General features: G+C 46.6%; 1 protein-coding gene and 1 pseudogene across 1 annotated transcript; both read left to right on the forward strand.

Annotated features, from left to right (window-relative positions):
- The first annotated feature begins 451 nt into the window (after positions 1–451).
- Positions 452–2,024, forward strand: LOC119278561 (glucan endo-1,3-beta-glucosidase GIII-like). The gene is made up of 2 exons (XM_037559891.1): positions 452–611; positions 935–2,024. Exons 1-2 carry the CDS (start codon positions 539–541, stop codon positions 1,864–1,866), a joined length of 1,005 nt encoding a protein of 334 aa, XP_037415788.1. The 5' UTR covers positions 452–538; the 3' UTR covers positions 1,867–2,024.
- A 10,369-nt stretch (positions 2,025–12,393) lies between these two features.
- LOC119278562 lies at positions 12,394–13,695 on the forward strand (annotated as a pseudogene).
- Positions 13,696–22,843: the final 9,148 nt, after the last annotated feature.

Here is a 22,843-nt window from a genome sequence, read left to right on the forward strand (position 1 = left end):
AGTTAGCTGGAAGGTCTGCGAATTCCCCGTAATGAGTCCGTCGATGTAGCATTTTTGGTGCAATAAAGTGCGCACTGTCCAGGGCCACTATCAGCCCCTGAGACGGGCCAGGTCAGCGGTCATCGCGCCATGGAAATTCCACGAGCCGGACAAGTTCTGTATGTCGCCATGCATGCCCTCCCAGCGATGGAGCGCGACCTGTACCGGCACCGGCCGGCACGTCGACGACCCGAACGCAACGCAACGCGCGTACGATGGTGACACTTTGTTCACAGTCAAATACACATTTTAGTTTTTTGAAAAGGGACAGGCCAATACACATACATGTGCTATGGCAATTGGTGGAAAATGGAAACCGATAAGAAACTGCAAACGGTGGACTGAATCGGGAGCGAACGTCTATTATTGCGCCAAACTTCCCGATAGTGCTGAGATTTTTTAGGGTATATAAGGGACGAGTTTGCTTGGGACATTCATGCAAATAAGGGTTATAGTACCACACAAGACGCCTCAAGATACACAGAGATAGGCGAGGAGGATGGCGAAACAAGGTGTTGCTTGCATGCATGCAGTGGCGCTGGTCCTTGTTGCCCTCGCATCATTTCCAGCAGGTAATATGCTCCGTCCCGAAATACTCCCGGACGGAGGAATTATGTGTGTACGCATGTATATCAACATATTTTCTTGGTATCATTCACTGCTCACCAGGAAGCTATACCTCACGCACATATACTCCCTCCGTCCTAAAATAAGTGTCTGGAGCTTAATACAAAGTTGTACTAAATGTAGTACAAAGTTGAGACACTTATTTTGAGACGAAGGGAGTATATGCTAATAATTAAACATTTCTGAGATTAATTGCTTCGTTTGTATTTGGGCGGTGATTACGTGCTGTGCCTAGCGCAACAACTCAAATTGCCACACATTTCTTCAGTGCACTCCATCGGCGTCTGCAACGGCGTGATCGGCAACAACCTGCCGGCGCCGAGCGACGTCGTGAAGCTCTACCAATCCAATCGCATCAACGCCATGCGGATCTACGCGCCAGAGAGCAACGTCCTCAAGGCGCTGAGCGGCACGGGCATCAGCCTCCTCATGGACGTCGGCAACGGCGCGCTAACCAGCCTCGCCAACGACCCCTCCGCCGCTCCCGCCTGGGTCAAGGCCAACGTGCAGCCCTTCCCTGGCGTCTCCTTCCGCTACATCGCCGTCGGCAACGAGGTCACAGATAGCGCCGGCCAGAAGATCATCCTCCCGGCCATGAAGAACATCCAAGCGGCGCTCGTGGCGGCCGGCCTAAGCGGCAGCATCAAGGTGTCGACTTCGGTGCGGTTCGACGTGGTCGAAAACACTTCCCCGCCCTCCAACGGTGTGTTCGCGGACACATCATTCATGGGGCCTATCCTGGACTTCCTGGCGAGCACCGGCGCACCGCTGCTGGTCAACGTGTACCCCTACTTCGCCTACAAGGGCGACCAGCAGAACATCAAGCTCGACTTCGCCACCTTCGTGCCAGGCAGCACAACCGTGACCGACAACGGGCTGTCGTACACCAACCTGTTCGACGGCATGGTCGACTCCATCTACGCCGCGCTGGAGAAAGCCGGCAAGCCCGACGTTAAGGTGGTCATATCCGAGAGCGGGTGGCCGTCGGCCGGTGGGGTCGGAGCGACGGCGCAGAACGCGCGGGCGTACAACCAGGGATTGATCAACCACGTCCGTGGGGGCACGCCGAAGAAGCCCAGCTTGCTGGAGACGTACATTTTCGCCATGTTCAACGAGAACCAGAAGACAGGGGATCCGACGGAGAACAACTTTGGGCTTTTCAATCCGGACAAGTCGCCGGCCTACTCCATTACTTTCTGAGTCCGACAGACGCCAGCTGGAAATTTCCTAGCATATTCGAATAAGCTGCATATATGTTAAATGCAAAACGCATGCATTTCAATCAACCACTCGTCCGTGTGCAAGTTATTTTATATTTTTTCTTAAATCTTGAATAAAACAAGTCACGAAATTGAAAAGAAAAACAGATCGAATTCAAAATTTTATATGTGCTAATTTACCCTCAGTTTGGGGATGGTTTGTCAAATTTTGCCCCATCTATTCATTTGCCCTCGTGCTGTGTGACAGTACGGGCCTACAGAGTGAGAAGACACGGCAGGCCCGTCTACCTCCAGAGTCTTAATCTGATTTATTTTTTCTAAGGCGAGAAGAGGCACACACACACATGAAAGTATTAACGTTTGATTCGCTCGTTTTGTCACCTATAATTCGCCAGGAAAGCGTTTTGTCTATCTAAAGAGCATTTAAGAGTTGTGCGTAGGCCAAACTCGGGGGGAGAAAGAACACGTTCCTCTAACAAGTCGATCATAGTGGTGCAATTCTAAGCTAGGATCTTGGGAAATTTAGCATTTGATTTGAACAGGCTTAAGCTTGCGGCCCAACAAGGGGGAAGCCAGCAAGCAGGAGGGAGAAATAGTAACCATTTCTCTGCCCTCAAAAAATAAAAATAAAACTAGACCATTTCTTAACTACATCTGCTGAGAAAGCGTCCGAACGTAACAAGCAGTTCTTAAGCCTAAAAACTGATGGCTTAGGGATGTTTTTTTTGGGGGTTGGCTTAGGGATGTTGGTAGATGCAGAGATGCAAAGCGAAACGTGATCCAGGGTTATACGCCCTATCAATTATAACTAAAATTGCATTGCGTTGATTATTGGCTCGGGTGAGGAGCTGAACTAGCAAGAGGGTCTCTTGAAGAGCCATATGCCAGCAGCAAGGGCAACCGCATCCATCTACTACCACTAGAAAAGGAAGAGAGGAGCAGATCCATATAATCACATCCATTCATCATTAAAATCTAATGGCTATTAATCCACTGGTGTTTAACGCTGCAAGCCACGCATCAAGCGACTAACAAACCATCTATCGCTAACCCAGCCCCCGCCGTTTAGAAAAAACAACAAACCGCCCGCACGACCTCTCGCTCCCTCTTCCTCCCCCCGCGCCGTTTGCCTCGCCGCCCCGCAAACTCCCGCTGCCGTTAGCCGGAGCCGCCCTTCGCCACGGGAGCAGCCACGGGAGCCTCTTGCTGCCGGAGCCGCCCGCCCCGCCCTACGCCCTTTGCCGCAGGGAGCCGCCGGAGCTGCCCGCCCTGGAGCCGCCGCGGGTCATCGCTAGAGACGGAGCCGCCCCGCCCCGCGCCCTTCGCCGTGGGGAGCCGCCGGAGCCGCCCGCCCCTGGAGCCGCCGCGGGTTTCTTGGCTGCTGGACTTTAGTTTCCAGTCCATTGGTTCATCCCCAAATCGTCGATCCATGGTAAAACAGAAGGTGAACTGTTCGTTTCTTCTCATTCTATAGAGACAGAGTGCCCTCGTACTCCATTGAAGGAAAAAAGTGTATGTTGGTGCTTATACTATTCAGTCCGGTGGCCATGCCGTGCTCTGACAGAGTTTTCTGATGGTGTTTTTGCAGGTTCCGGCGCAGTCCCGGAACCTGGCAGACTCTTTGGTTGAAGCCAAGTCTAACATTGTCGTTAGGGTTAGCTATTCAAATATATCCCACTCGAGCTACACCACCAATCGTAGTTAAGGTTAGCTATTCTCAGGTTTTTTTTCTGGATGCTAGAATAGTGGAACGAAACTAAGCACTACAACTACCTGAGCTATCTTCATTATAGATATATTTGCATTATTTGATGACGGAAGTACATCCTGATTGATAGGTAGTTCTAATGCTCATACCCAGAATTTATTGCGCTCATTTTAATCTTCTGTTTTCACGTCTATTTAAGTAAGAAGATGACTGTGACCATATAATGGAGGGAGCTTGTCAAATTTCAACTAAATATTAAGCCTGATATCAAAGAGTTGGAAGTGCTTCTCGAATCTTCGTCCAGGCTGATGGCACACTGAACAAGTTATGCCATGTACGTCCCATCTTCTTTGATTTTTTTTACTTCTTGTGATGGGCCTAATCGTACCTGCAGGACATTAAAATTTTTATTTTTCTTTGTGGGGATTCAGTCATTTATTTACTTGCGGGATTAATTTTATTATTGCGCAGACCTGATATTCCTGTGTGCTGGATTCAGTTCTTGACTTGCATCTATTCATTTTTATGTATTGCTCCTAGAAGGCGCATTTGAAGGATGAGAAGGTGGCTATTAATAACTTTGAAAGATGAGTTGAGTCACTTTTTTGCTTGCATCAGGCATACTTGATTTCTATGGAGATACATGGTTAATGCTCTACCGAAGTATGTGCATGCAAATCACAGTTTTAGATTGGTTTGCATTTTATGGCAGAGTTGTTGGTTTTCGTAGCATGGCAACCTTCAGATATTGATGCAAAAGACAAGCGATGCGTTACTTGGTGCAGTTTTCATATGGTCTATTTAATTAGCTTTTGTCTGATGTCGTCATGGTACAAAGCATAATTTTGCCAAATGTATTGCTTGATACTGGTAGGAAACATAAACACATCTATATGAACTGTTTCAAGCTTTGCTTTGCTATATTATTAACTTCCAATAGCATATTACATGAAATATTCATTGCATCTTATTTTGCAGCCTGGTCCACTCACCAAAAAGGGGCAGCCCACAGTGTTTTTGTAGGGATCGCAATGAAGTAAAGTAGAATCTTGTATTAACTTGTATCAATCTTGTTTTTGCAGTACTTTTGTATGCAGTAATCTTGTTCGTGCCTTTGGAAGCGAGGAGATCCATCCAGACTGAAAGAAATGCAGCAAGGAAGATATTTGCTAGAGAGAAACATGTGCACTGCAGTTCTGTTGAGAGAGATTAAGTCGGGTGCACATTTGTTTGGGGTAACCTTTTCTTTTCTTGACATGAGTTCTGTTTATTATGAACAGATTGGTCCGTAGGATTTGAGGCTGCAACTAGCAAATCTGAAAAGCATTTTTTTTCTTGCTTCACTAGGAATCTTATGGGAAGTAGCGAAACTATGATATGGATGTTGAGGTGTCACCTAACAATTGTGCTTTCCAGGTTAGTTTCTGATCCTCATGTCTAAAAGTATATTTGTACGAGTCTTAATAAAACCTATCGAGTTTTGTAAGGAATGAATGTTGTTGTGTGATTAAATTCCATGTGTAGTTAGCATGCTAGGATAAAAGCTCTGAATCATGTACTGCAACTAACAAGTGTTGTTCCAACACATTGGTCCGAATCTTTTCCCATGAATCTCTTACATGTAGCAATCTGCTCCAAATATTTCAGCAAAAGCTCAAGATGCCGCATCAATTATTCTGACATGAGGTTGTTTGCCTACACTAGCATGTTACTAAATTAGTAGTGCTGCTTGGTAAAACGAGTTAAAAATAGAAGCACATTGTTGTTTCTCAAATATGGGTAGAAGCCTCTTTCTAAAAGATTTGTTTCCAACCTCCTGTCCAAACAAAGCAAGTCTTGTGCAATTAATTTGTATGCCAACCCAGCTCTTTGCGCCTATTATTTGAAATATTAGACACCCTTATATGCTCAAGTTTCGGTTCATGTTTGCTTTGTGCATACCAAATTTCTGGCTTCTAGGACCATAGAGAAAAAAGGGTACCAATATTTACATATTGTGAGCTTGCTGGCAAATGTCGCACTTTCTTAATCATCCATATCACCAATATTTTGAGCTCCATACAAGCATGCCGAATGTGCATGCTCGCCCGTCATCGTGGGATTCGTCTGCTCTCCTCGTTAGCTACCGCCGCTGCTGGGGGGTACCACTGACGCTCATGTGATGCACCGCTTCCATGTCACCGGTGGGGAAAATTATGGAGACTTAATAAAGTACAGTTTGATTATTTTAAGTGTTGAGTTGACCTCACATACTCTGTGTATTATATAGTACGTTTACAATATTTTCCATATTATGTACTCCCTCTGTAAGCAAATATAAGACGCTTTAGATCACTACTTGTCCAAATTGTGAGGTGAATTTTCACTTGAAGCTGAGTGCATTGCTTTTTGCTAGCTAGAAAAGTCATGTCGAGCTACCCCTAGAAATTTCTGCAGCTTCTGTGAACTCTTGTATTATGAGAAATCAGATCAATATTGATGGGTAAGAAGTTTCAGTATTATTTTCCAATTTTATTGATGATTGATTAGTTATTGTAGCATTCTTGAAGGAGTCGGCGATGGAGATAGCTGGGGTGTTGTCATTCTTGCTCGATCTGGGCGTATGTGCTGGCAGCTTCCAGGTCCCATCTCTGATACCTACGACATGTTTATGTTCTATAGGGCCAACTTGCATTTTCACGTCAAGCATGGCTGATTATCAGAGAGCAAGGAAAGATGGAGTAGCAGAAGCATTGCCTATGATGAGTTGATCGGGTCGAAAGTGCACATCAACAAGCATTTCCTGTTGTCTGCCTTCGCCTACTTGGACGAGGACGACAACAGGTACATCACCGTTGACCTGCTGGAAGAGGTGTGCTGGGAGTACAACATACAAGCTGACGTCGGTATCGCGACATCATCAGGGAGGTCAGCAATGAGAACATGCGTGTGTAAGTATGTTTATTCAGTGCAGTCACCATCTCAAATTAATTAATTAGTTTCAATTAACTCTGTTGATTAGTCTGTACTATTACACTGATTACTACAAATCTGAAATGCAAATTGATCATGTCTACATTTGATTAGGATGTTCAAATTGACTATGGGGAGTTCGTGGCAATGGTGAAGAAGGGGATCATCGGGAATGGAAGTCGGACCATCATTCTCCATGGAGCAGACGACCTCAGCTAGCCTTCCATTGAAATATTCATATACAACACACTATATTTGTTCACATTGTGCTATAGATCATATCAATATTTTTAACCAAAGTTGTGTAAAAGAAAACTGAGGATAACGAGTATATGAGAAGCGAGTATAGGAGAAGCTTTAATATTAGAGCAACAGGGGAGGAGCAAATGACTGAAGGGGCTATCAGCCGTCTAAAAGAAAACTGAGGGTAACGTCACCCGGTGGAAAAACTATATTTGATTGACATCATAACACTAGCAAGGTGAATAACAATGTAGCATTATCTTTTCATTAGTTGACCCATTCAACTTTTGTTTGATATGACTAGCATGATATTTGGATAGGGAAGTTATTTGTTAACTTTGTATCATTTTTATGTGTAAGCTAATAATTATGCAATGTGCATTTGCCTGTAATTTCCTAGAAGTTTTCCATACTTTTTGAAGAAATTGTTTTGTGATGTATAATTTCTAAAGAAAAATAAAATGTGCCTGCAGTAATTTTTTCCTAAAGTTTTGTCATCTTGTAGAATGATCGATAACGGGCTCCCAGTAAAAAATAGGATAGGAGCAGTCGGTAGCAAAAAATGAGGATAGGAGAAGTTGGTAGTTGAAGTTAGTATAAATGTCAGTTATCATTATTTTCATTCTGTAGGATTGGCATTGCAACTGAGGATATGTGACATAGAATAGTTTGGTCAACGAAAAAACATTTGACTTTTGAAGTATCTTCACACACTTTGCAAAACTGAAGGAATATTAGGCTATTTTTCTATTCATCTGATGATAACAGACGTGCATTGCACGTACACGTTTACTAGTTGCCTTGAAGTTTGACGAAGACATATTTGAAGGCTTTAAATTTAGGTTAAAATCCCCCTCGGCGGTAATAGTTTTACCTCGAAGGTGTTTGGATTGGATCTCCTGCCTTAACTCATCTAGTTAGTCAGTTGTTCTTTTTAAGACTACCCATAGTGGAAGTAACATAGGTTGTAACATCACATATATCTAGATAAAATAGATGATATGACAAGCAATTAATGAAAAAAGAGGCATGTAGTAACATCACACATACCAAAGCAAGATGAGTCTATAATCTAATAAATGAAGTGTCGTATGACACCACACATATGTTACTCCCCAGATGCACAAGAGACAAGTTGCTTGGCTAGTGGCGGGAACCATGAAAGAGCGCATCGTGGAGGTCACCATCAGCCCGGCCATGAGACGGGCCTGGTCAGCGGTCAGCACGCCGAGGAAATTCCACGAGCCAGACAAGCTAGTCATGGCGTGGCTCTCCTGTGTAGATATATTGCCAAGCTATGCAAGCGACCGGCACCGGCTCGCCGATGACCTGATCACTACAGGCCGGGTCGAGTCAATCACTGCAACGCGCGTATGTATGATCGATATGGCTGGCAAGCAACCCCGGACATTATGGTGACATCCGTTCAACCGGTTTCCACGGTCCAACGAACAAGTTGGGGGCATGCACTTGCGCCGGCAGCCGGTGTCATGCCAGCAGCACTTGGCACTTTATTTGCACGTACAGTGGGTGCTATACTAGCTAGTGGTGGAAAATGGAAACGGATAAGAAATAAAGAAACTGATGGTGGACTCGATCGACCCCGAACGAACGTCCGAACGTGTATTGCGCCAAACTGTTTTCCTTGAAAAAAAAAAGGACTGTGATATTTGGCACACGTGTGCCACATTGCTACAAGTACCACACTACTCTTCTCCCTTCGATGCCACCTCCTCCAGAGCGACCACCCTCCCGCCGCACCAAACACCTCGCTTCTTTTCCCGATTCAATGGGCCATCCCGACACCCCGCACGAACCCCTCCCTCCCGATTTTCTGGGCCACCTCGATTCCCCCGACCCACCCCTCCCGATTTTCTGGGCCTCTTCGCTTCTTCTCGCGATTCGCTGGGCCATCCTTGGAGTTTGAAAAAGGGAAGTGGCCTCTGCACTTCTGCACACACACTGCTTGTAGTTTGAAAAAAGGAAAAGAAATACGGTTGTAGTGGGATCGAACCCACAACCTCCAACAGTACATCGAGCTACAACAACCAGCAGGATTAGGCCACCTTACGTGATTTTGTACAACTTGCACACTACTTGTATTCCTGACACGAGATCGAACGACAAAAGAGAGCGATCAATAACCGAAAATGCAAACCGACAGACTCACTTGACCGGGTTTTCAAAAATAATTATGTATATTTTACACCGGTTCAGATGGTTCACAAACTCGGGTGTCCCCTTCGCTCCTTTTTCAGATGCTAATCACCACAGTGTTTGTACTTAAATTATCAGATATGAGGTTCGTATATTATCATATTATTTACATAGAAGTTGTCGGGGGTATGTTTTTCAACTACTTTTTTCTATCTTGATCAAATGTTACCGCGGTGTTTGTACTTAATTTATCGGGTATGAGGTTCGTATATTACCATGATATTTACATAGAATTTATCGTGCTATATTTTTCAGTAACTTTTTCCTCCTTGGTCAAAAATGTTACCGCGGTGTTTGTACTTAAATTATCATGTATGCAATTCTTATATTACCATGCAATTTACATGAAAATTATCGGGCTATGTTTTTCAAGAATTGTTTCCCCCTTCGTCAAAGTTATTGCCGTGTTTATATCTAAGTTATCAGGTGAACGGTGCATATATTAGCACACTATTTTCACATAAATTATCGAGGTATATTTTTGAACAACTTTTTCTCCCCTTGGTCAATGTTACCACGGTGTTTTGTTCGTAAATTATCGAGTATGCGGGAGGTACATTAGCATACTTTTACACATAAGCTAGCAACGATATGTTTTCCAATAACAAGTTACCGAGCTAATTTCACATGAGTTACCGAGCTTATATTATCCAAGAACTTTCTTGCGGTGTTTGTACGTAAGTTATAAAGCATGTGTTCATATATTATCATGATATGTTTTCAACAAATTTTCCCTCATGGTCAAAAAAGTTATCACGGTGGTTGCACGTAAGTTATCGCGTATATGGGTTGTTTAGTACCATATTATTTTTACATAATTTACCAGGGTATGTTTTCAACAACTTTTTCTTTCGGTAAAACAAGTTACTGCGGTGTTTCTATGTAAGTTATCGAGTGTGCGGTTCGTATATAGTACCATGCTATTTTCACATAATTTATCAATGGTGTGTTTTTCTACAATTTTCTTCATTTTTGGTCAAATTTACCGTGGTGTTTGTATGTAAGTTATCGTGTATGCGGTTTATATATCACCATCTTATTTTCACGTAAGTTATTCATGGTATATTTTCAACAATTTTTTCCATGGTTTAGAGTTATCGTGATATTTGTGCGTAATTTATCAGTGTATGCAGTTCATATATTACCGAGTTATTTTCACATAAGTTATCAGTGTATATCTTTCAACAACTTTTTCCTCATGGGTAAAAGTTATCGAGGTATTTGTGGATAAGTTATCACGCCCGTGGTGCATATGTTACCATGTTATTTACGCAGAAGTTACCGAGGGTATTTTCAGCAACTTGTTTCTTCCAACCTAAAGGCCCCACACGTGGGCTACATAAGTTACCACACATGTGGCATGTCAGTTATCGTGGAATTTTCACTGAAGTTACCAGGGGTATGTTTTTCAACATTTTTTCCCCTTTTTTCAATGTTACAGTGGTGTTTGTAAGTGTTGTCAGATCTACGGACTGTATATTACCATGCTATTTACATAGAAGTTACTGAGGGTATTGTTTTCAACAACCATTCCTCTCGGGTCAAATATTTTCTCTCCGGTCAAAAAGTACCACGATGTTTGTATGTAAGTTATCACGTCTGCAGTGTGTATATTATCATGCTATTTACACATAAGTTACTGGTTATTGTTGAATAAATTTTTCCACAACTTGCTCAAGTCCCTACTACAAAAAAAACAAAATAGTATTTTTACATGCAATAGAAATTATTGCCCCATGACTAATTTGGTTTGTACAAGAAGAATATACACCCCCCATTGAAGAGTTGGCGATGGACAAACAAACAAATTTCCAGGAACAAATTTATCTCTCTCTTTTTTGCTCTCCGCAAATGTTCAACTATTGCCTAGAAGAAGTACATCCATAGCTTCAGTCATCAGAAGACGCATACAGATTTGTCGTTACTAACCACTAGAGAAATTATGAGTGCTTTTTTTGCAACTGTTTTATTCCCGGGTAAAGGTTACCGCCATGTTTGCAACTCAAAAAACACCGTCGAGAGGCAGCAGGCTGTGAGGCAGTTGTGTACTCGACAAAAGTATCATTCATTTTTAAACTTTATTTTTCTGAACCAGGATGCATTCTCTTTTCCAACAGTTTTATAGTACCACCAACAAAATTTGACCTCATGGACCTATAACAGAACTTATTAGGAGAGGTAGATAGGGTAAAAAATGATTCTTCTTTCGACAGGAAAAGGAGATATTTCAGGAATTCTAGGATTACTTTGGACGGAGGCTGGTGCAGTTTTTTTTTTTGTGTTCAGTAGAAATGGTAGTGCGTTTGGTTCGGGCATCTGAAGGTTTATGAGTAGTAGGGATACTTAGGCTAAGGATACTGTTGTTTCATCAAGGGAGGTTTCAGTAGGAGGAAGCTCCTCTGCTTGAGGGTTAGGAACACTAAAGTACTCAACACAACTGCCACCGACGCCGCTGCTGCTTCTCAAGTTTCTCCTATTTGTGTTGCTGCTTGTCAAGTTTCTCTTGTTTGTTCTGCTGCTCCACCTCATGCATAACATTCAGCACCTTCTGCCAAGAACCCCGGCTAGAAATAGCATGCCATCACCTCTGCACATTCTTCCTCTTTTTTTTGCGAGTGAACACATTCTTCCTTCAATCATATAGGTACATAAAGGAACAAGTACTATGCTTGTGCTATGAGTTCTGCACTACTGCTGTCCATTATGAAGTCAAGATTCATGAACATGAAAGGAACCAGTACTAGCTAGCCGGCGACAACAGCCAACACTTGCACGTGTACTGGTCGTTGGACGTGGACAGCAGATGGCATAATTGGGGAATTGGGGAAGGAGTTGGCGGCTGTGTACAGTGGAGGAATTTGGGAAGGAGTGCGTATGGCCGTGCATAGGTGAAGGTCGAACCTGGCTGGGCTAAAAGCAACACCTCTGCCTGGCGCTGGCGTCAACATGAGTGTGGGAGCCACTGGCTGTGACAGCGACGGCGGGGGAAGCAGGGTTTGGAGCGGGCGGGCATGGCGTTCTCGCTCTCGCCGACGAAGAGGGAGCGGAATAAGGTCCTCGGCGGCGGCAGCGCGGTGACCTAGCGCGCGGAGCGGCTCTTGATGGGGCGGGGTTGCTGCTCCCCCTTGCGGCGCACCCCCTGCCTACCGCCACTGTTGGGGCCATATACATATTTCCGCTAGATTCAAAACGGATGTCGATGAGATAGTGTGGCAGTTTTGCAATCTGCCACACGGTTGCCACATACATATTTCGAAAAAAATATAGTAGTGCTGAGAATTTACATATAAAGAGACGAGTAGTGTGCCTGGTATACATACACTGCATTGCGATTGCGTTGCTTGCAAATCGAAGATCGTACAGCACAACGCCAACGATCGATCATCGATGGCGAAGCAAGGTGTTGCTTCCATGCTCGCAGTGGCGCTCGTCTTTGTCTCCTTGGCAGCATTTCCTACAGGTATTATATGATGGTATCCATGATTAAGATGCATCTACATCAACACATTTTGTTATTATTGTACACGGAAACTTAGTTAACGCACGATACTTTTGCATAAAAGAGTGCAGTGCTCACCGGGCAGCTAACCCCGACGGACATACGAAAGGTTCGCTAACTCATCCTGATAACTAAACATGTATTCCAGGAACTAATTTTCTGGTTCATCCTATTCGATCGAGAGATCACATTCTCTACCATGAGACGCAACGAAACTGATTTTTTTTTCTTGGAACTGTTCCATCGTAACAGGGGTGCACTCCATCGGCGTCTGCAACGGCGTGATCGGCAACAACTTGCCGTCGCCGAGCGACGTCGTCAAGCTCTACAAGTCCAAGGGCATCAACGCCATGCGTATCTACGCGCCGGAGAGCAACGTCCTCAAGGCGCTCAGCGGCACGGGCATCGGACTCCTCATGGACGTCGGCAACGGCGCGCTCCCCGGCCTGGCCAACGACCCCTCCGCCGCGGCCGCTTGGGTCAAGGCCAACGTCCAGACCTAGCCTGGCGTCTCATTCCGCTACATCGCCGTCGGCAACGAGGTCATGGACAGCGACGGCCAGAAGACCATCCTACCGGCCATGAAGAACCTCCAAGGGGCATTGGCCGCGGCTGGCCTCGGCAGCCGCGTGAAGGTGTCCACGTCGGTGCGGTTCGACGTGGTCACCGACACCTTCCCGCCCTCCAACGGCGTGTTCGCGGACCTTGATTACATGGGTCCCCTCCTCGACTTCCTAGCAAGCACCGGCGCGCCACTGCTTGTCAACGTGTACCCCTACTTCGCCTACAAGGGCGACCCGCAGAACATCAAGCTCAACTACGCCACCTTCGCGCCGGGCACCACCGTGAACGACGACGGCAACGGCCTGACCTACATGAACCTCTTCGACGCCATGGTCGACTCCATCTACGCCGCCCTGGAGGACGCCGAGACGCCCGGGGTGAAGGTCGTCGTGTCCGAGAGCGGGTGGCCGTCAGACGGCGGGTTTGGGGCGACGGCGCAGAACGCTCGGGCGTACAACCAGGGGTTGATCAACCATGTCGGAGGCGGCACACCAAAGAGGCCCGGGCCGTTGGAGACGTACATGTTTGCCATGTTCAACGAGAACCAGAAGACAGGGGACCCGACAGAGAACCACTTTGGGCTGTTTTATCCGGACAAGTCGCCAGCCTACTCCATTAGTTTCTGAGTGCGGTAAACGCTGGATATTTTGTGTTTGAAACTTTGAATAAGCTGCCTGGTGTTGCAAAATGCATGCATTTTGCTCAACCACTCGTGTGTGTGTGTGTGTTATATCTTCTACAATTTTCAGAAATCTCCAATAAATCAAGTAAAAGAAGAAAATGATTGATTTCCCCTTCTACATCCCAAATTTTAATTTCAACTAGTAGAGTGCTACGGGCTACAGTGATACAAATAAATTAAAAAAATGTTTAAGGCAGTCTTTAAGGTCGAAGCTCATATCTTCCTCATACGCTCCGTTTATGTTTGGACATCAAACATGCACCCAGTACGCCCCCCAAAACCCAATCATCTGGACAATCAGGACTCCCATAAATCTAACCCATATATAGGGGAGAAATATGTTCATCCGAACTATTTGCCGTGTTATCACTAACACGGGGTCCGAACATAAAAACCCCACCCACAACGCACCCTTTCCTTTTGCTACCGGAACATTCCCTTCCCGCTCGGTTTTTCGTCGTAGCGGGATATTTCTCGTGGAGCCCTCTTATTTAAAACAGAATGATTCTCACCTCATCTTCGCCATGGCGTCCTCTCTCATTCACATCGTACTTCCCCACAAACCGCCAAGGAGGAGTCCTCCCACCAACCGGCCTACGCTACACCCTGATCCCCTCCCCCATTGTTCATGCCGATCCACCACAGTCATGAAGGGGATGAGGTGTGCGCCGCATGTGGAGCCCCCCAAGCCAAGAAGGTAGATCTGATGTCTGTTGCGCCATTATAACATACAGTAGAATGTCATGCATTACCACGAAACAAAAATATGATATCCATTGTTGGGCACTCAATTGATACGATACCGTCTCCATTGTTAACTCAAAACAACCAACCAATGCATTTACTCCTCTAACCTAACCAAAAAATTGTATGACTTGATAAAAATATGAATCACTCGCTCGTGCAATTTGCTGCAAAGCCATCTCTAAGGAAATGCAAATTGCCATATGTTCTAAAATAGGGAAATCATTTCGCTCAGACTATAGTAACTGAACAGACCAAACCCAACCCCCATTCCGCTAACTCACAACACTCACCCTTGTCACAAAATCCACTAACTCGTGTCTAAGTCAGCTGGTGATTGACGCTGCCATGGCAGGCCAGCATCAAGGGACAAGGGCAGATCGCCTTCCTGTCTTAGTGCTAGTACCTCCTGGTTTTATACTGGACCCACCCTTCATACCAGGCTCTACCACGACAGTGCCACGCTCGAGAATTGCCATGAAAAAGAAATCTATGAATAGAAATGTTCGTCCAAAGCATGAAAAATCTCAATGTTTCTCTCAGCTTCCCTTCCTCGCGCGCATATGCCTGATTCATGGTACAAATTTATGTATCCGTTAGAGAAGAGAGGGAAAAGATTCCCCCACTTTATATCTTCTATACCTAAAATTGCTTTTAGGACAACAAATTTACTAATTCTATGTTCCAATAACCAAATGAAAGAGGGGTCATATCAAGTTGGAATCTTGAGTTTCCCTTCAACAAAAGTTGTAGCAGTGAGATAATTACGGGAATCTAAAGAGATAAAATTCAAAAAGTTTTGAGGCACGGGAGAAAACCATCTAAAGCCTAATAAACAAAAATCTAGCTACTTGATTAATATTACATGGATACAACAATCAAGAAAATGTAATGAACAAAGCGAAAGTAGAGAGGACGACATCAATAAATTACAATATTTAGAATAGCCATAAATAACAGCACCCTCTGATCTCATTGTTGTTACCAATGTATATGTCACATCAGTAAACTAAAGTCAAGTTGATGCGAATCTTATATCTGTGATTTGGCACTTAACACAAACCACAACATAGTTCCCAATTACAGTGTTTTCCCCCAATGGTTATTCCTCCACAGAAATCTGGACCATGAATAGCACCACTGCCAGAAACTAAATTCCAAAGTGTGAATTGTGGTAACTACTCCCTCCGTAAACTAATATAAGAGTGTTTAGATTACTATTTTAGTGATCTAAACGCTCTTATATTAATTTACAGAGGGAGTATATTTTAGTGGCATCTCATGTTCTCACATATCTTGCAATTTACAACATGGACTGTCCTAGAACTTCGTAAGTTTCAGACTTGAGTGCTGCTAGCTATGCCTTAACTGTTGACAAAAATACTATGTGCTTTGTATGGGGAGAAAATTCTTTTTCTAAATATAATGGCCTTTTTTACTATATATACTGCAAATCACGGAGGAGGGCCTCGGAATTTCCAGGGTGCTCGCCAAAGCATGTGCCGGCTGGCAGAAGCATGCCGCGCTAGAGCCGCTGGCACCCGTCACCACCGCACGACAATGATGATCCACATATCAGCGTTTACTCCGACACCACACACGAGCGTTATATGCCATTGTATGATGACAAGCACATCACTTTATATTGATCATGCTCGTCGTGAATAGGTGGACAATATGAATGCCATCGGCAATGGGGACACAGAGGAGAAAATTGCACAATCATAGAATGGGTGCGAGAATTTGTTTCTCCCATTGCAACGCACGGGCATATTTCCTAGCAAATAAAAATAAACACACTCCATCATCTCCCTCACCCCGCCAAATTAAATATTTCGTGAGTTTCAAAATATAAAGGGTATTAGTTTTTTTGGAAAATCTAATTTCTTTACCTTTCACCAAGTTCAGAGCAAAAAATATTGACACCCACAATATTAAACAAAAAAGGTATGAAAATTTATTTCATGATGAATTTATCATAACAATTTGATATTATGGATTTGGATATATTTCTCTAAAAATTTGATCAAACTTAAATAGTTTGAGTTTTCAAAAAAGTTATATACCTTAGCCCACCCCTTCTAGTAGGTATTCAATCCAAATCCAATAATTTACTCGGTACAAATCCTAAGTGTTCTACCCGATAAACATATGCGGTCGGCACTGACACCTCAAACTGGTCTACCGGCAGTGCCGGAGTAATTCATATATTACGCCTTCATGCGCTCGCTCCCGGTCAGCCAAGTTGTGCGCTCGGATTTTACAGTTTTCTAATTATTATTTTTGGTTTTTGGGGTTCCAAAGGGGTTTGCTTCTCTTTTTTAATTTAATTCTGGGTTTTGGTGATTTTCATTTTTCCTTACTTTGTTTATGATTTTATTTTTCACAAATCTAGTTTTTTATACATTCAAACACGATGAACCTCTTTTTTATTGCGAATAACACGGTGAACCTCTTTGTAACAGATAATGAACAATTTTTTAATATATTTTGATCATCTTTAAAATATATATTGAACTCTTTTAATAAATATTTTAATAGGTTCTTAGAATTTTTTAGGGGTGAATAAATATATTATCTAGATATATGGCACGTAAAAATTCCAACAACAAAAGAGAAATAACAAAAAAAACAGCTCAGTTAAGTTAAGTTACCGTCCAGTTGCCCTGATAGGCCGGTACTAGGAGAACGGGGCAAAATTGACACACAAAATCTCAACTCCTAATGTTTGAGTTGGTAGAATAGTCTTCATGGTTTATTTTCGTCTCACCTTCCATCTTCAAATCCAGTAATTAATTGTGAGGCCTTAAAAATTAAAGGGCATATTGTATGGTATAAAAAATGAATGAGATAGCTTTCAAAAATTATTGACCCGATCAAATTTCAATTGGAGACCTCAATTCAATGTGAGCTCTTTAAACTAGGGAGCTTAGTATTATAGAGAATGACCAATGGCGGAGCTATGCAATCTCCTGGGGGCTGTGCACCCCAACATTGAACCAACATGTGAAGAAAAAATTTATAAGGGCTTAGATGAGAAGTTGAGAACTTTGCAAGCTTTTGGCCCTTCAAAACACTCATATTTAACTTGTTGTATCCCAAGTGATTCTGTCAAAGTGGGCTACTGTCTATGATGTCGTAAACTTAGAGCAACTCCAGCCGTGCCCCCCAACAGGACCTCCCCAGGTGTTTTTTAGCGCCAGCGCGCAAAAATTGGCCCAACCGCGCCCCCAGGAGCCTGTTTTTCGCCGGGTTAGGCCGAAATTGGTGTCGGCGGACCCAGACCGAACCCGGCGCGCTGGGGGGCACTCGGGGGCGCTGGGGCGATCGAATTTGGCGCGAAAGAAATGCCGGCCCGCCGAGTCAGCGACCCACGCGCCTCGTCGTCCTCATCGTCTTGGTTTCCCGTGGGGAATCAATGCCAAGGCTGCCCGCCGGTCAGCATTCCATTGATTCCTCATGGGCGGCGCAGGCGGCGCGGGCGCGGCGATGCCCCACCTCCCGCCATGCGTACACATGGCGCCCACCCCCTGGCCGCTATATAAGCGCGCCCCTTGGCCTGAGGCACCCCCACCCACAACCGCCAATCTCTCGCCGCAGAGCTCTCTCTTCGTGCGTCGACGTTGCCGAGCTCTCTCCCCATTCCTCCCCTCTCAACTTTCCAAGCCGCGGCGATGGGCGAGAGGTTCCTCGGCGATGGGGCGGCGGCCAATGGCTTCGGCCGCCGCTCGCTGCACGAGTGGGAGGCGTACCTCCTGTTCGAGGCGAACGTGCTGGCGCCGCCGGACATGCGCGCGCTGGGGCGGTGGAGGCTCAGCACGGCGTCCCCATCCCCCTGTGCCCGACGTCGACGTACGCCCAAACCAATTCGTCGACGAGATCGCCCGTGTGCGGGCTTCTCTGACAGAGGAGCAGCAGGCCCTCCCGCAGTACGCCGCCGACAACCACGAGGCCTGGGCGGCATACTTTCAGCACCCATCGGGCGCAGCGGCTCGCCTCCACCAAAGGGGCGCCGGTGGTGCGGGGGTCGAAGAACAGCGACGGCCGCCGCCTATGGTGGGGTGCCCCCGGCCGGACTCTCCACGTCGTCCTCCAGCACCTCGATGGCGGCAATGAGCCGCCATTGACGTACCCTGCCACCCCGGGTCCCCGCCGGAGCAGTGGACAATGGATGCCGTGTCGGACCAGCTCCTCCTCTTCCTCCTCCGGCTCATCCGCGGTGCTCGGCGTCAAGGCCGAGCCCGCGGAGACCGCAGAGACGCCGCTCAGCTGGCGCAACGGCAGCGCCGACATCGTCATCAACGAGGGCGGGTGCACCTTCTCCACCTCGGCTCCTCCCCACTTCGTCAAGCAAAGACGGAGCCAGGCCTCGCCATCGTGAAGACGGAGCCAGTGCCCACTGACGAGCCAGGACTCGATGACGCGGCGGCCTTGAAATGGGCGCGGACGGAACTGGAGCGCCAGCGCCGCGCTCTGGAGCAGTACCCCGCTCGCCGCCGTGGCCGTGACGAGGGAGGCGTCATCGTCCTCGACGATGATAGCGGCGCCGGTGCGCTGCCTCCGCCGGTGCGCCAGGGCGTCCCCGGGCAGGGGTCCAACAATGGCGTCTTGGTCAATGAGGAGAAGAAGGACCAGGACGACGGCGGCGACAACGGCGACCTCGGCGACCCCGGCTACCTCGCCGCGTTTTTCGGCATGTAGTCACGGCCCTATTTTGTTTTTTGTATAAAAAACTATTTTAATTCGCTAAAATAATATATTTGTAATATTTGTCCCGTTCGCCAAATTTTAGGTTCAAAAAGTTTAAAAACAGCCGCCTAGGGCCAACCCTGGGGCCGTCTGCTGGGAACCAGATCGCACCCAGGCTAATTTTTAGCGACGGTTCGCCCCCAGGCGGCGATTTTTCGAGCCGCCTAGGGGGCCAACGGCTGGAGATACTCTTACAACAAACAAGAGAACCACCGCCAACAAAATACAAATAGGAGAATGTACTCGTGCAGGGTAGGCATATGCTGCAGTGACATAAATATAGTATTAAACTTGTATAATATAGTACAAATTGCATACATAAATTATAGATGCAGAGCTAGTATATACGTACTGTATATATACCATCCGCCTCCTCCAGATCCCACAAACTGGAGTAGTTAATTTGTCACGTACTCTTTTTTTTGCATGATAATACGTGTCTCATTCATATCATAAAGAACAAAGTACAAGTCACGTAAAGACCGACATGACAAAACTGAAAAGATAGCAGAACGTCTCTGAGCTTGACACCAATGTCCGTCACCTGCCTCCGGCACCACCACAGCAGCCACCGAAGAAAAGAATGACGAATCACCTCCTCATCCGAGCTCGACGCGGCTCCATCGCTGATATGCAGCTTTGCGGGACCTCCAAGGTGGCTCACCAAAAGTGAAACCCTTACCGTTGAACGAATCAGACCGGGGCAACACCCCAGACACGCCATCGAACTCCAGATCTGGCGACCCACCACGACTAAAACGCCGAAGGAGGAAACCATATCTGCCATCCACCAACCACGAGCTCAGCACATGCTCCGTCTTCCAGATGTCGTCGATGCAGACCACAATCTGCATCCGCTCCTGGACTACCTCCCAAGCTCCACGCCGACGCTGGAGCAAACGCCGTCGCAACGGCGGAGCCCGAGGACACAGGTCCACCACGAGGATGCCACCGCCGCCACTCCATCCTTGCCTGAACAAACTGGTTTCCAAATCCATCCCCAACCATAGGACCGATGGCCTCGTCAGGGAAGGATCCGAAGAATCTTTATTCAGCATTGTCATCATCGTCACCGAAGCAAAGACGATGAACAACCTAAAAACCTAAACAACGAGAGAGTAAAAGCGATCCACACGCGTGGATCCGGCGACTCCCCTCACCACCGACGACCGAGGCCACCGGAGAGCGGCGTTGGAAGATCGGCCTCCCCGGCGGCGGCTAGGGTTCCAGCCGCTAGGAAGGAAAGGAAAACTGCTTCGATCGTGAGAAAAAACGACCCTCTACGACTGCCAATTTGTCACGTACTCGCTCCGTAAAGAAATGAGCGCTGCGGAGGGAGTATGTATATATTAAGAATACTAGGCCCGTAAGGGTTCCTTTTCTCTAGTTTTTTTGAACTTATTTTTACCGCTATTGAAAAAATGACACGTGTCTGGAAGAGTTTGTGGGTGTTTCTTCTCTTGGTAGAATGTTTAACACGTTCGATCTCACACGGTGGTTACCTATTTACGTGACCTTGTCTATCTTGATCGAGAGAGTTCTTATCGTTTTGTATTTGTCTATGCATTTTTCAAGTTCGATTTGACTTGACGGTTGCCGCTTTAGGTGGGTTGGCCCCGCCCCACGCGTCGTTGCATCTTTTTTTTGGATTTTTTTGAAGCTTTTCATGTAAAACAAGTCAATCTGGGTGTCACACATGTAATCCTGAGGATAGAGAGAGGTCACGAGCTCGACGCGTCAACTTATCCAGAGACGTTCCCTCCCCCCTGTATAAATGAGACACGTCTTCTCGGAGCAGTCGCTCGAGACCGAGCCAGCCAGCGGCCCGCAGCAGTTCCCCATGCCCCCTCCCTCCCCATTCCCTCCACCTCATCTCTTAGAGCATGGCTAATAGAATCGCCCGCTGCTGGCTTTATATCGGTTCCATCTCAGCAATAGCCGGTGTATAAGTAGTCTCGTCTAATAACGTTGGCTCTATACTAGCTGCTGGATGACTAAGTAGTTAATGTCTACATGCAAGAGGAGAAGAGAAAGAGCAGTTGATTGGATGGTGGGACAGAGGGAATCGGGAGCAGCCTTTCTAGCGCCAGCTACCGGCTGCAAGCGGGCGTAACGTCCTCGCGCCTTGTGCTTCAGCCGAGCGATTGACGAAGCACTCGCTTCTTTCTCTCTCCTGTCTTTACTCTCCTCCAGCTCAGATTTTTGCTGATGTGGAATCGCTTGTAGCCTGCTGAGTAGGACTATTATACTTGCTCTTACCGCCGCTGGAGGGACCTCCCCCCATGCCCTCCACCTCATCTCTTACCGCCGCCGGAGAGAGAGGTCCGCTGCTCTCCTGCCGGACGCCGCTCCTCTTTCCCCAAGGCGACGGAAATCGCGAATGGGGACACACCATACGGCCAGGGGCCTCTCGGTCGCTGCTTGGGTCATCGGTGGCGGTGTTGGCATTCAAGGATGGGGCGGCCATGCCGTTGGAGTCTTGGAAAAGCAGCTTGGGCAGAGGAAGAGCACGCCCCCGGTGTCGGAGGAGCTGGGCGGGAGACGACTGATCTACTGCAGGTACGTGAACAGGGTGGCCGGTTGACACGCCGGCCTCCTCCATCAGCCTCTGTTCGCCCAGCTCCAGCTCCGGCCCCTCGCTTGCCGCCTCCTGCGACGCTGGTGTTCAGCTCGCCTGCGAGGTGTTCTATCAATTGACCAAACCAAGCCAAGTCTGAGCCTGGACGACGGTCACGTACTTTCCTTCCTCAAGTAGTCCAGTACTACACCAGAAGCGACACCGGCCGAACAGGCGAAGAGGAAGAGGCCACAGAAGGATTCTTGCGTCCCAAATGGTATGTTCATTTTTGCCAATTCATGATCCATCGCTACATGACTCACGGTGTTCAGTCGACTCAGCTCACAGTGATTGATGATTGATCAATAGCAACACGATTTGATTCTCAATTTACAAGTTGATTTCGCTGCTATGCATTGGATTAAATCTGATTTTTGATATCTTGGTTTAGTCAGTTTCAGGTTCACGGCCAGGATGGTGGATTCGTTCTTCGATGGCCAAACTATCCATGTCAAGCGGCGGCATGAGAAGAGCTCCGGCGAGGTTGTCATGTGCTGGTGCATCTCACCTTCAAGCACATGCTGCAGAGTCTGGTGTTGTGGCTCCATTCCCACTCAGTCCTGTTTTTCTTTACTCTCCCTTGTTTACTGTTTGCCTTAATCTTGATTTGCTTTGTCGGTTTCATGCAGTTCATTAGTTCTTTCTTTGCTGGATGTTTGGCGCACTGATGCTGCATGGAAGCATTGGAAGTGGAAAAAAAAATCTTCACATACCTTCCTATAAGTGCATCTCCCCGTCTTAATTTGGGTTGCTCTCGTTCACTAGTAGAAAAGAGGGCATTGGTCCAGGCCGGGTCATCCCATTAGTCCTGGTTCAATCCAGAACCGGGACCAATGGGGGCATTGGACCCGGTTCGTTAGCCCCGGGGGCCGGCCGGGCCATGTGGGCCATTGGTCCCGGTTCGCCTGGACCTTTTGATCCCGGTTGGTGGGACGAACCGGGACCAATGTGCCTTGCTCCTGGCCCACCATCATTGGTCCTG

Source organism: Triticum dicoccoides, chromosome 3B (assembly GCF_002162155.2).
Source record: "Triticum dicoccoides isolate Atlit2015 ecotype Zavitan chromosome 3B, WEW_v2.0, whole genome shotgun sequence".
In the NCBI taxonomy this organism is placed as follows: domain Eukaryota; kingdom Viridiplantae; phylum Streptophyta; class Magnoliopsida; order Poales; family Poaceae; genus Triticum; species Triticum dicoccoides.